Source organism: Dipodomys merriami, unplaced genomic scaffold, assembly GCF_024711535.1.
Source record: "Dipodomys merriami isolate MVZ:Mamm:240054 unplaced genomic scaffold, mDipMer1.0.p SCAF_2, whole genome shotgun sequence".
Lineage (NCBI taxonomy): Eukaryota > Metazoa > Chordata > Mammalia > Rodentia > Heteromyidae > Dipodomys > Dipodomys merriami.
Window position 1 is genome coordinate 43,712,413 of NW_027203381.1, and position 15,051 is coordinate 43,727,463.

General features: G+C 36.5%; 1 protein-coding gene across 2 annotated transcripts in view; it reads left to right on the forward strand.

The window, feature by feature from the left end:
* Smchd1 (structural maintenance of chromosomes flexible hinge domain containing 1) overlaps positions 1-15,051 on the forward strand; it is a 141,701-nt gene that overhangs the window by 72,905 nt on the left and 53,745 nt on the right. For both annotated transcript variants that reach the window (XM_070029482.1, XM_070029483.1), the window contains exons 26-30: positions 2,114-2,262; positions 3,330-3,418; positions 5,455-5,573; positions 9,407-9,574; positions 13,743-13,868. In XM_070029482.1, coding sequence (XP_069885583.1) covers positions 2,114-2,262; positions 3,330-3,418; positions 5,455-5,573; positions 9,407-9,574; positions 13,743-13,868 — 651 coding nt within the window. The remainder of the gene's footprint in view (positions 1-2,113; positions 2,263-3,329; positions 3,419-5,454; positions 5,574-9,406; positions 9,575-13,742; positions 13,869-15,051) is intronic.

The following is a 15,051-nucleotide window of genomic DNA, read 5'->3' on the forward strand; positions in this document are numbered from 1 at the left end:
CCCCTTATATAAGGGGCCATATAAGAATCCCCTTATATAAGGGATTCTAACTAAATTTTCAGAGCCTTGTCATCTTGAGACATAATGTTATACTCTTGAGTATACTCCTGAGTTTCCAATCATAAAATCTTGTGATGTAAAAAGATCATTTAGCAGGGTTTTTTTTGTTGTTGTTGTTGTTGGTTGTGGGGCTTGGGCACTGTCCCTGCTCTTCAGCTCAAGGCGAGCACTCTACCACTTGAGCCACAGGGCCACTTCCAGTTTTCTAGTGGTTTATTGGAGATAAAAATCATGGATTTTAATGCCCGGGCTGGCTTTGAACTGTGATCCTCAGATCTCAGCCTCCTGAGTAGCTAGTAGCCACCAGCACCCTGCTATTTTAGCAGGGGTTTAACTGACCTCTTTAGCTGTTTCATTCTTCATTTCATAACAAGAAAATGGAGGATTAAAAGAAAAATAGTTCTGATCCTGCTTGGAAGGGAGGCAAGTTATTTTTCTCTCAACAGGTTCAAAGGCAAGTATGGTATAAAAGTATTATCAAGAACCTTTGAAACAGTTTTCTTTTTTTTTCTTACTGTAATGCCTTCACTCACAAAAGTAATCTTACCACATACTATATAGTGTTAGTGCATGTTGGAGGGGTATCATTGATTTTAAATTATGTACTCGATTGCCAATTGAAAATACTAAATGCCTCTTTAGAGACTTAAGCCAAGATTTAAAGGAGTCAGCCTGAACTGAGCTAGACCTTCTCTAAGAACTGGAAGAGAAAGACTTTTTTTTTGTCGGTCGTGGGGCCTGAACTCTGAGACTAGGCACTGTCCCTCAGCTCTTGAGCTCAAGGCTAGCACTATACCACTTGAGCCACAGTGCCACTTCCGGCCTTTTCTGCTTATGTGGTGCTGAGGAATCGAACCCAGGGCCTCATGCATGTAAGGCAAGCACTCTACCACTGAACCACTTTCCCAGCCCAGACTTTGGTTTTTATATGTAACTCTGCTTGTTTTTTTTCTCCATCATTAAGGCAACTAACCTACAAAACAACATTAGGATGTTAGTGATTTAAAAATCAATTGGGCATGATGGATCATAGCAGCTATTCAGGAGTGGTAATCAGGAGAATCACAGTTCAAGACTAGCCTTGGCAAAAGTTGTGCCCAAGACTGTCTCAACAAATAAAGTGGGAGTGGTGGTGCATATCTATAATCTTGACTACTTGGGAGACTTAGGAGGGAGGATTATAGACTTGAGTTGGTTCCAGGCAAAATACATGAAACCTAATGTGAAAAACAGCTAAAGCAGAAAGGGCTATGGGTGTGGTTCAAGTGGTAGAGCTCTTGTCTATCAAGAATATGTCTGAGTTAAAAAAAAAAATACTGCCAAATGATGAATTATTGAGGGAATGAATGAATGAATGAATATCACAACTATTGAGAGATAACACCAGAAAGTTGGACTAAAATTCTTAAATAGAAGAGACTGAAAGTTTGAAACTAAGGGCTGGTATTGTGGTTCAAGTAGTAGAATGTCTCCCTAGGAAATATGAGGACTTTAGTTTAAAGCCCATTATTGCCAAACACAATAAACACAGAGAGAGATGAAGAGGAATTAAGTAACAAAATACTTAATTCAAGTGGCTTGAAATCTATACCTAAAACCACCTTAGAAGGGATTAAGACCAAAAGATGACCAAAATTTCATCAGTGGACATAACTTCTTTTCTCACCTTGCCTATAAAAGGTAAGGTCCACATAGATGACTTGCAAAGTCTCTACACATGTTTCTCAGAATTGATCACATAATCACTTTTTTGAAACAGCATCTTGCTAGGTAGCTCAAGCCTCAGATTCATTAACATGTTACTATAGCTCATTGTACCTAGGTTTATTGCTCTGAAAAGTATAGCAGTATTAATAGCAAAGACAATAAACAGTTTTTTGTAATTGTTATATTTGAATCACTATCATTTATGATAATAAAGGGATTTATTTTCTTTGGTGATAAGGAGAGTGGATTATAATTTAGTTTTAAGGATCTTCAGTAAGATAAATTGCAATAAAAGTTCATTAGGCTTAGCTTTGTGTTGATTCTTAATATGTAACTTTTTTCCTAGGTTAATTGGACTCCTGAGATTAACAAAGAAAACTTACTACAGGGTCTACTTCCTGATGTACAAGTACCAACGTCTATAAAAGATAAACGCTACTGCCAGGTCTCATTCCAAGATGATCATGTATCTTTGGAAAGTGCATTTACAGTAAGGTTTGTGAACTTGGCAAATTTTGAAATTTTTAAAATTCACCATACAGAATCAGAAATACTGCAGTGTGCACATATCTCCTTTCCTTTTCTGATAGTACTGGGAGAAACATTTCTATGATAGAAAACACTGCAGTTTCTATGAAACATGGCCATTAATCTTTGGAATAAGCCTTCAACATAGATAGTGATTAATTATAGCATTAGTATAACCCTACACTGAATTATCCTTCTATTAAAAGAACTAATATTTTTTATTAAAGAGAAGTCTTCTCATTAAAAGTAACATCAGAGCAACTGCATAATGACAAATAATAAAGATAAAATGTGATTGGTAATGTGTTCAGAGGGAAGAATTCTGAGGCTAAGAAGGTGGCTCAGTGGTAGAGTGCTTGCCTTGCACGCATAAGGCCCTGAGTTCGATTCCTCAGCACCACATAAGCAGAAAAAGCCAAAGTGGTGCTGTGGCTCAAGTGGTAGAACGCTAGCCTTGAGCTGAAGAGCTGAGAGATAGTGCCCAGGCCCAGAGTCCAGGCCCCAGGACTGGCAAAAAAAAAAAAAAAGAAGGAAGAATTCTGTGATTTGCTAGAGAGGGCTTTTAAAGCTAAGTCCAATTAGAATGCATAGAACTCCTAGAAATGTATGTAAATTTGTAAATCTTTGTCTTCTTTGTTAGCCTATCTTTCTTAACTCTTTTCTGATAACTTTCTGCATTCTATTTACTACATGCTTTTCCATCCTATTCCCAACACATACTATAAGCTTGAGATAGTAATTTTGCATTGTGTCACTCTGAGCATAACCAACTTTCTTAGTAATTTTTACTCATCTACTTTTTTGGTACTGTTTTATCATAATTTCCTTTTAAACTAGTATAAATATAGTGACTTTACATGCCTTTTGGGTTGATAACTATATTCCATAAATTGAAGAGTATTTAGAGAGGGATGCCATTGTATTTAAGTTTTAGCATGTTATATATAGGCATCTCTATAGCATATGGGAGCAACTTTACTTTCTACAATTAATCGTGTAATTTAACTAAAGCTGTTTACCTTAATCATATTCAGACCTCTTCCTGATGAACCAAAACATCTAAAATGTGAGTTAAAGGGAGGAAAAACAGTGCAGATGGGCCAAGAGCTTCAAGGAGAAATAGGTTAGTATGGTCTACTTTGCTTTTTGGTATTTGCTTACATTACCCTTTTTTTGTATACAGAATCTGAAAGGTAAGCTTTTGGCAATACCTTCAAAGTCAGTTTGTCAAAAATAAGTTTTAAAAATTCTGACTTTTGGAAGTGGCACTCTGGCCCAAAGTGCTAGAGCTCTAGCCTTGAACAAAAAGATCAGAGAAAGCACCTGGGCCTGCAGTTCAAGCCCCATGACTGACCAGCCCCCCCAGTGGCTAACACCTATAATTATAGCTATTTAAGAGGCTGAGATTTTAGAATCTTGGTTTGAAGGCATCCCTGGCAGTCAAATCTGATAGAGTCTTCTCTCCAGTCAGCCAGCAAAAAGAACTGGTATTGGAAATATAGCTCAAGTGGTAGATCCCAGCCTTGAACAGAAAAGCCTAATAAGATTGTGAGGCCCATACTAGGCACCAATGGCTTACACCTTCACACCTGTAAATAATCCTAGCTACTCAGAAGGCTGAAATCTGAGGATTACAGTTCAAAACCAGTCCAGGCCGTAAATTCCATGAGACCCATCTCTGATTAACCACCAGAAAGCTGGAAGTAAAGCTGTGGCTCAAGTGGTAAAGCACTAGAAGCCTTGAGTACTTGTGCAGGTGTGCTTGCACACACACACACACACACACACTCTCCCTGTTTAAAGTGTAAATGCATTTCTTTATTTTATGTTTATTATTATTGTGAAAATACCATACAGAGGGGTTACAATTACATGGGCAAGATACTGAGTACATTTCTTATCAAGCATTGTTGCCTCCTCCTTTGTTTCCCTATACCTTCCCTTCCCCTCTCCACCCCATCCCCACACCCCCCTATCACTCCTCTACCACCCCTACCCCGCCAAAGTTGTAAAGTTCGTTTTTCGACATAACCTTCTTGTACATCTCATTGTTGTAATGGTTCCACCTGTAATCCTATTTAAACACCTTGTTTTTTCCCTTCCCCTCCACAAATTATATCAACATCAAATACAGTAAAAGCAGGGCTTTACCCTGGGGGAGGTACATACAACGCAACAAAGAAATCATCTTACAAATATGTTGGAAACAATCACAAGAAAGAAAAAAACATTAAACCCTTATCTTGGGGTTCATTTTGCCTAATATCAGCCTGTATGACAGTTTCTGTTTGTCTCAGATATATACTAGTTATTGCAAATAAGTGTAAATGCATTTCTGTACACTAAAAATAATTTTTGTATATTTAATCTCTTTGGGGGTAATATTGGATGTAAACTCAAGTGCCTCTTCTTGCTAGTCAAGCTCTCTATTGGTAAGGCAGAAATCCAGCCCTTTTTTTGCACTGGCTGTTGTGAGATAGGGTTTTGGTTTTTAATTTGTACCATTGCCTGGATCTTGATCCTTCTAGTTATGACTTCCAACCTTTGCTGAGTGACAGGTGCATGTCATTATATCCAGCTTCTTCTATTAAGACTTCATCTTATGGAATCTTTAGGAGTCTTTTGCCCAGGCCAGCCTGGAAATGTGATCCTCTCAATTTCAGACTTTTGTGTAGTTGGAATGACAGGTGAATCTCAGGTCTGTATTTTTCTTTTACCTACAAAATTACATAATGTTAAAATATTTTCATTATAAAACATGATTAAGGTGTTGAATATTAATTCACTGGTAAGGCCCTGGGTTCCTTTTCCCTTATCTTCCCCAGAAAAATGATAATCTGGTTACTAAATGTTCTCATAAAGATTTGTGATTTTTTTTTTAGATGGTATAATTTTTTTTTATTGTAAAGATACTATACAGAGGGTTACAGTTACATGAGTGAGGTAATGAGTACACTTCCTCTTGAACATTGTTACCCCCTCCATTGTTTTCCCCCTATCATTCCCCTCCCTCCCTCCCTTCCCCGACTACAAAAGAAATGTGTATAGCATTTTTGGTACCAAAAATTATTTATGTAAAAGATTCAAGTTTTTAAGTATGTTTTTAATGTTTGTTGTAGATATCTTTAAAAAAACATTAAATTTTTTTTTCCTTTATAGTTATGATCATCACAGATCAGTATGGAAATCAGGTACCAGCATTTTCACCAAGTTCCTTATCTGCCTTATCGATTGCTGGGGTTGGACTTGATAGCTCAAATTTGAAAACTACTTTGCAGGTATAACTACATTTGGTTTATTGTTCTGTGTTGAGATGTTTGGGGGAAGATTAAAGTGTATTCACTGGTTTAACTGGTTTTTAAAGCTAATTTTCTTTAATTTTTTTTTTTTTTTTTTTGGTAATGGGGATTGAATTTAAATCTTGCTTAGTCTCATTAACCTTTGTCTTTTAATCTGAGAACTCATAAAAGACATTAAAATTTTACAGTGGAAATTTTCAGGCCAGGGGTATAGCTCAGTGGCAAAGGACTTGCATGGTATATCTGAAGTTCTGGGTTCAGTTCCCAGCATTGCCATAAAAAACACTTTTATACATAAATAGAATAACAGAAATAAACAGAATAACATGTTTAATTTTTGTGTTTCGCTTGTAGCTCATTTGGGCGGTTGAGGGTCTAGGTGAGGAGTGGTTCCAGGCATTGGAACACACTTAAGTTTCTACCATTTCAAAGATACCTTCAGTACAGCTTTTTGCTGGTTATTATTTTGGAGATGCTGTCTCTCAGACATTTGAAACCAAGTTGGCTTCAAATTCCAGTCCTCTTAGATCTTACACCCATTAGTGGCTAGGATTAAAAGCATGAGCCACTCACTGATGTTTAGCTATTAACATAAACATTTTGAAGAAAATTGTAAATGCTGTATTTTCCATAAATACTTTGGGATATGTGTATTTGGATACTTTTCAAGTAGCTATCAAGTCAAATTTCTTGGTGCTCATGTCCTAAATAGGATTTTGAAGAGAAAACTAATAAAAGTTTACAGCTGCAGTTGAAGTTAGCTTGAAAAATAAAAGTTGTGGTTGAGGAATGGGGGTGTATTTGTTCTTTTGAATGAGTCAGGATCTCAGATCCTCTTGCTTTGACCTCACTTCTGGCTACTCGGAATCAAAGCTAATTCCCAGACAGAAAAGTCTGAGCGTGGACATCTACTACATCTACTAATGTCCTGTCATTTGTAAACAATCCTACTTTTTGTTATTCTATTCACAGACTCCTCCTACCCTTTCTAACCTTTGTCTTTCTAGATCTTCATTGTTTCTACTCTATTCCCATCAGCATATAATTTGACCCATGTACTCCTATTACCTTTGTGCTTTCTATAAGCAAGATTTTCCATTTTATAGTAGATCTTCTTGGAATGGTAGTGTATACTTTTTTCACATTTCTTTCTGACATTCTCTAGAAAAACACACTGATTATGTTATTATATTCTATTCCATCTGTCCAAATCTAGTGGTCAGTTTTCAGTTTGTACTTTACGCTGTCATAAAACCTATCAGCATTTTATATACTATCACATTTAAAAATCTGTCTTAGTATGGCCTATAATACCCTGTAATATTCTACTTCGATATAATCTCACAAATTTATTTCTCCATAGCTCTTCAACTAAGTAAGCTTCTTTCATCCTATCATTTTTCAACTTCATTTTTCAATACTGCCTTGATTTACTTTCATAATTTTCATTTAAGTTTTTGTACTAGTTCATACAAATATTTGTACAAATATAATCTTTACAATTTTCAAATGCAATTTTAATTTTAAGATTTCAACGTGACTTTGAAAAGGAATCAATTCTGATCATTTTTCCTATAAAATATGAATCCTAGGATGCACTATGGTTTTGAACTTTTAGTATGTTTTAGTAATATCTATTTGTTTTTTTCCAAATAGCATGGGGATATATGTATATGTATCTATGTATGCATGCGTGCAGGAATGATGGATCACACCTGAGGTAGTTGGATGTGTTAATATGTAACCACTGTGTTACATCCCCAGAAGTTTGCTTTTTAAACCAGGGTATTATTGTGTAGCTTAGGCTGGTCCTGAATACTATATAACCTAGGCTGGTCTTGAACTTGTTATTTTCCTCTGCCGCCAAAGTGCTGATATTACAGGAAAGTACTACCATGCCTAGCAATATTGTTTAAATTGGGATTGTTTCACTTTGTTTTGTGTTTTTTGGTGCTGGGGATCAAACCCCAGGACCTTATACACACTAGCTAGGCACTCCACTACTGAACTATATTCCCAGCCCTTTCATTGTATTTTGCCAGGGTGGGGGGGGAGGGGGATGGTGTGGAAGGATTGTTAATTTATAATGCCTTTTTTCCCATACAGTGCTTTACAAACAGTTGTTTCAGAACATAAAGCATGAAATTTTATGCCTGATTTTTAAATTTTTTTTTTTTTTTTTGTCGGTTGTGGGGCTTGAACTCTGGGCCTGGGCGCTGTCCCTGAGCTTTTCAGCTCAAGGCGAGCGCTCTACCACTTGAACTACAGCGCCACTTCCGGTTTTCTGGTGGTTTATTGGAGATAGGAGTCTCACGGTCTTTCCTGCCCGGGCTGGCTTTGAACCGTGATCCTCAGATCTCAGCCTCCTGAGTAGCTAGGATTACAGGCATGAGCCACCAGCGCCCGGCTGATTTTTAAATTTTTATGTAGCTTTGTACTTAGTAGGAATTTAAGATGATTGAATGGTCAAGAGCCCCAAATTAGTGTTTGTGCTAGTATGGAATCAGTTTTGGTCATTTAATAACATTGTAAATATTACTGATTAGGTGTATTGATTCTCATTAATATGACATATTAGGCATGATTTTAAGTGAGATTCAACAGTCAGTCTGTTGAATCAAAAGCCTCTTATCTTTAGGGACGCAACCTTGCTTGGGCAGGGGATGGAGCATACAGTAGATAAAAAAAAAGTGAAAAGAGGAAAAATAAAATAGGAAAGGTGTGCCATTATTTAGGGTGGTTAGGCAAGACTCGTTTTATTAAGATATTATATGTGTAAATAACTTAAAGCCATGTAGATACCTGGTGAAGAACATTGCCAACAAGGAAAGAACACAATTGTAATGGTTAACAGGTAGGCATATGCTTGGCTTTTTGGATGAAAGATTTGCAAGTCCCTAATACAAATGCTCTGACATCCAAAATATTTTTTTGCTTTTGGTGGTATTGGAGATTAAACTCAGGGCTTAAAAAACTGGTTGGGCAAGTGCTGTGACAGTTGAACCCTTGCCCTAGTCCTTTTGATTTTGGTATGTATGTATGTATGTATGTGTATATATATATTTTTATTTATTGTCGGTTGTGGGGCCTGAACTCTGGGACTGGGCTGCTGTCCCTGAGCTCTTCACCTCAAGGCTAGCGCTTTACTACTTGAGCCACAGCGCCTTTTTTACTTACGTGGTGATGTGGAATTGAACCCAGGGCCTCATGCATGCAAGGCAAGCACTCTACCACTGAGCCACCTTCCCAGCCCCTGATTTTAGTTTATTTTTTTAGAGAGTCTCACACTTGGGAGACTATCTGGGCTGGTCTCTGAAAAGTATACTCCTACCCTCACTTCCAGAGTAGCTGGGATTATTGGCTTCAATCACAACAGCTCTTGAAATCCAAAACAGTTTGTGCACTGACATAATACTCCAAAGGAGTATTTCAGATTTTCAAATTAGTAATGCTTAACTGGGTAAGGTCTACACACCAGTACTCTAAAATCTAGAAAACTCCCAAATCTGAAATACTTCTGTTCTGAAGCATTTTGAATAAAGGATACTTCCACCTATATTAGGAAGAGATAAAGTAAAATGATGTAGCCACAGCCTTCTGGTTTCCTCCAAAAGAAGGAGGGAAAAAAATCAGTTTTTCCTCTTCTGCAAATAAGATTTATTATCTCTCACTATTGGCATGAGTGTAATCTGTTTATTATTCTGTCACCTAGAAACATCAGTGTGGCCAGGGCTCAATGACAAAACTATTTTACCTTAATGACTAAACAAAATATCAGTTGGTCTTTCTTGGTATTTTTTTTTTTTTACTAGGAAAACACACAAAGTATAAGTGTAAGAGGCATAAAGTTTATTCCAGGCCCTCCTGGAAATAAGGATCTTTGTTTTGCATGGCGTGAGTTTTCTGACTTTATTCGAGTGCAGCTAATTTCTGGACCTCCTGCTAAACTTACCCTGATAGACTGGCCAGAACTAAAAGAGGTAAGTGTTTTCGTGTTTTGACTAAAAGAATTCAATACTGTGTGGTTTAATCACGTAATCAGTGGATTAGAAAGGATATATTTTGTTGAAGAAATAGTTGTATCTACCAGTAACAAAAGAATTAGCTCATAAATGTCTCTAAATAATAAGTCTTAATGCTTCATTATTTAATTGACCACTTTTAATTTGCTATGAAATGAATGTTATAATTCAAAAGTTTGAAAGAACATTCAAGAAAATTTCAAGCATACATAAAAATAAAAAGAATAGTAAAATGAACCTCAGTGTTCAGTTACTAAGTTTTATGAGTTACTGTTGTTTGCCAATTTTATATGGTTATTCTCACCCTAACTTAAAAGCTTTTTTCTTGTTTTTGTTATTTGGATTTTGGTTCTGGGATTTGAACTCAAGAGTTTGTAGTAAAGGGCTTTACTACTAGAGCTCTACATCTGGCCCCTTATGCTTCCATTGTTTTTTGAATCGAGTTTCTCCTTTTGTCCCTGGCCAACCTAGACTACTATTCTTATATTTATACTTTTATGTAGCTAGGGTAACTGGCAAGTGCCATCATACCTGTTAGATGGAGATGCAAGTTTTTTCCCAGACAGACCTCAAATGGCAGTCAACCCAATCTCAGCCTCTTGAATGGTTAGGATTGCTATGAACCATCTCAACTACCTTAAAATTTTCATTGGCTTTTTTGTTACTGTTGGTAGTGATTTTATTGTTTGTTTATGGTGCCAGTACTGAGCTTGGACTCAGGTTCTTGCACATTCAGCTTGGCTTTTTTGCTCAAGGCTGGTGCTTTACCACTTGAGCCACAACTCTACTTTGAGCTTACGCTGATTAATCAGCCTTAAGAGTGTATAGACTTTCTGGCAAAGTTGGTTTTGAATTTCCAGCCTGGCTTTTATTAGTCTTTAAAAGCATATTCCAGGAGTCAAGTCTTTATACCCATACATGTTCATGTCTTCCTATGAAAGTTATTTATATGCTAATTTTATGTCAGCCAAATCTTAATGTTTGTTAACTAATCTTTTTAGATTTCCAATTTTTAAAAATATTTATTTTTGAGAAAAGCGTGTTTGTCATGTATAAAATGTTTTCAAATAATTACACATTGTGGACTGGCTGTCATAACTAACCATACCATTACTTCACATACTTTTTTGGTATGAGAACATTTAAAAATCTCCGATGGGACTGGGAAGGTGGCTCAGTGGTAGAGTGCTTGCCTTGCATGTATGAGGCCCTGGGTTCGATTCCTCAGCACCATATAAGCAGAAAATGGAAGTGGTGCTGTGGCTCAAGTGGTAGATTGCTAGCCTTAAGCTGAAGAGCTGAAAGGCAGCGCCCAGGGCCCAGAGCTCAGGCCCCATGACCGGCAAAAAAAAATAAATAAATAAAAATCTCAGCACTGAGACAGAAAGATTTCAGGTTTGAGGCAAGCCTAGGTAGGTGTTTTTCCTCAGACCCTATCTGAAATAATCAAATCTCTTTTAGTAATTTTCAATAATATAGTACACTTTTTTCTATAGTTAATCACATTTTATAAAAGATCTCTTGAACTCTGTCTTCTGTTGATGGTTAGTGGTTTTGTGTACTTTGCATAAAATTTTCTCTACCTTGATAGGATTTTATTTTAAAATAATTCAGATTCTGGTGTTCAATTATGGCAAGGTAGGAGTTTAAGTATAGGTAGGTCAAGTTGCAGTGTTTACTGTATAAAGAAAAATGAACTTAAATGGCCAGATAGTAGATGGAAATACCTTAGTGTAAAGGGCCACCAGTCAGCTAAAAAAAGTTTTTGTGCTTGAACCTAGTTTTATATTGCCTTTTATTGTCAGTTTAGAAAGCACATAAACTGGTTACAATAATGTGTTTAAAAAAAATTAAAAAACCAAATTTTTTCCTATAATAGTGTATTAGCAGAAGTTTTACTATACAGAATACATTGATTTTTATCTGGGAGTGTTTATATTACATAAATTAACATAGTCAATATATTTACTTTAATATTACTAAACTAGGTTATCTCTGTTCTCATAAACCATTTCTTTCATCAGTGAAAATAACTGAGTATTTTCAGAAACAGTTGTATGCTTTTTTTCCTCCATCTTTTTGTATGAACTTTGAAGGGAAAAATATAATGAAAATGCTAGCTTGTTAACTTGGAACTTTAAGATTTGCAGAGATTATACAAATCCAAAAGCTTTAAAATAAGACCCCAAACTTGTTTTCCATTTGTTATTAATATGTATATATTAATACATACATACAAGGGTGGGAATTAAGTATTTCATATCTGGTATTCCCAGAATTTCTGAATACTTGACAGACCTTCATATGCAAACAGGGAACTAATATAGCACCTATGATGATCATCATTTTAAAAATCTCAATGTGTATACACATATAGTACTTTTAATTTTATAAGTGAGAAAAACTAAAATTTGTAAAATAATATGGCTAGATTGAAATATCAGAGAACACATTCTTACCATTAAATTTTGGGTTTTATTATTTTTCATTATTTCTTGGAAGACTTTATTACTACTAGTTTAGGTTAAAGTTACTTTCTAAAAGACAGAAGTAGATAGCATGATAGTACTTCTGGGCATGGTTACATATGCCTGTAATCAGCACTTGGGAAGTAAAGACAGGAGTATCATAAATTTATTTAAAAAGCATACATACTAGTTGATAATAAAGTAGTATATGGTTAAAACTTGGAGCTCAGTATCTCTTAATTCAAGCTTTTTATAATTTTTAGTAGATATAATTTAGTGAATTTAGTAAATTTAATGAATTGTAGCTTTGTTAAAGTTAATGATAGACAAGCTAAACAAGTATATATTAACTTAATGTCAAGATTCTTGTCTCAATATCATTACTCATAGTGCAGCAGTACTTATTTTTCATTTTGGCAACCAATGTGTAGGATTGAGGTAATAAATTAGCTTTCTTTTACTGCTCTATAGTTCTCCTATCTTTTTGTATATATGCATGGTTGTTGTTGTTGTTGTTGCCAGTACTAGGGCTTGAATTCTGGGACTCAAGTTCCCAGTTAGCTTTTTGCTTATTGCTGGCACTCTACCACTTGAGCTATACTTCCCAGTTCTAGCTCTTCCTGCTTAGTTGGAAGGGTCTCTTGAACTGCCCAGGCTGATTTGGAACTGTTTTTCTCAGATCTTAGCCTTCTGAGTAGTTAACATTATAGGCTTGAGCCACCAGTGCCTTACTTCTATCTTTTTTTTTTTTCCCCAAAACTTTTCTCTTTTTTTCTTTCTTTCTTTCTTTCTTTCTTTCTTTTTTTTTTTTTTTTTTTTGCTGGTCCTGGGGTTTGAATTCAGGGCCTGAGCACTGTTCCTGAGCTTCTTTTACTCAAGGCTTGCACTCTACCACCTGAGACACAGTGCCACTTCTGTCTTTTTCTGTGTAGGTGGTACTGAAGAATTGAACCCAGGGCTGCATGCATTCTAGGCAAGCACTCTACCACCAAGCCACATTCCCAGCCCTATCTGCCTTTTTTTTTTAATCTTTAAAATAGAACATAGGATGGGATCTTTGTCAAGTTGCTTGGTAGCCAAATACTTACGTATTTCAAACATTAATGTGCCAGCAGGCAGATTCCTAGAAGATCTGCGTATATTTTCTAGAGAGAAAGCAAAACTCATTGAAAACTTAAGACAATATGAATTATTAATTGTTACCTTAATCTAAGGTTGTGAAAACTATATTACTGCTTAATGTACAATGGCAGAGAGGTGAACTTCAGATTAGTAAATCTGAGAACCAAAGATAACCAATGTCTAATTTGTTTTTGTTTTTGTTTTTGTTTTTGTCGGTTGTGGGGCTTGAACTCTGGGCCTGGGCACTGTCCCTCAGCTCAAGGCGAGTGCTTGAGCCACAGCAGCACTTCCAACCAATGTCTAATTTGTAGGAAAATACGTTAGAAGCTAGTAGTGTCAAGTACTGTTTCCTTTTTTAAAAAATCACATTATTTTAGAAATGATTTGTGATTATTTAATTGGCTTTCAGATTTTTTAATGATGAAATGATTTTTGATTATAACAGATAAAATTAAGTGATTTGTTTTGTAACTATACAAGTAGTTATATTGTTTGGCACATGTTTTGATGTTGCTTAAGATTTTAATCTATTACAGGCCATTCCAGTGATTAATGGAAGAGAGTTAGAGCGTCCTCTTGCTGTTCAACTTTGTGATCAGTGGGACAATCCAGCACTAGTACCAAATGTAAAAATAAGTCTCATAAAAGCCAGCAGTTTAAAGGTGAGTTTTATAAACTTCTTGAGAGGTTTTTACTTACAGTTCTCTAGGACTGGGGTTGTATGTAATTCATTGGTAGAGTGCTTTTTCATAATGGGCTTGAATTCAATGTCTAGCACCAAAAAATAAATTCTTATAATATCCTTAGGTGTTTCTTTTCTTTTTTTTTTTTTTTTTTTTTTAATTTATTTTTTTTTTTTTTTGTCGGTCGTGGGGCTTGAACTCTGGGCCTGGGCGCTGTCCCTCAGCTCTTCAGCTCAAGGCGAGCGCTCTACCACTTGAGCTACAGCGCCACTTCCGGTTTTCTGGTGGTTTTTATTGGAGATAGGAGTCTCACGGTCTCTCCTGCCCGGGCTGGCTTTGAACCGCGATCCTCAGATCTCAGCCTCCTGAGTAGCTAGGATTACAGGCGTGAGCCACCAGCGCCCGGCTGTTTCTTTTCTTTTTAAAAATACAGTGTTGCCAGGCGCTGGTGGCTCACGCCTGTAATCCTAGCTACTCAGGAGGCTGAGATCTGAGGATCACGGTTCAAAGCCAGCCCGGGCAGGAGAGACCGTGAGACTCCTATCTCCAATAAAACCACCAGAAAACCGGAAGTGGCGCTGTAGCTCAAGTGGTAGAGCGCTCGCCTTGAGCTGAAGAGCTGAGGGACAGCGCCCAGGCCCAGAGTTCAAGCCCCACAACCGACAAAAAAAAAAAAAAATAAATAAAAATAAATAAATAAAAAAAAAATACAGTGTTAAGCCAAATGCCAGTGGCTCATGCCTGTAATCCTAGCTACTTAGTAGACTGAGATCTGAGGACTGCAGTTTGAAGCCAGTCTGGGCAGGAAATTCTGTGAGATTCTTTATCTCCAATTAGCCACCAGAAAAGCTGGAAGTAGAACTGTGACTCAAGTACGAGCACTAGTCTTGCCTACAAAAAGCTCAAGAACAATGCCCAGGCCCAGAGTTCAAGCCCCAGGACCAGCACAAAATATAAGTGTATATTCATATATAAAACATAAATATGTACATACTGTTTTAAACCGGGTTGTCAGTACATCTTAGTTACTCAAGAGGCTGAGAATTGAGGATCATGGTTTGAATCCAGCCAGGCATGAAAGTTCATGAGATTCTCATTTCCATTTAACCACTAGAAAGCTGGAAGTAAAGCTGTAGCTCAAGTGATAGAATGCCAGCTTTGA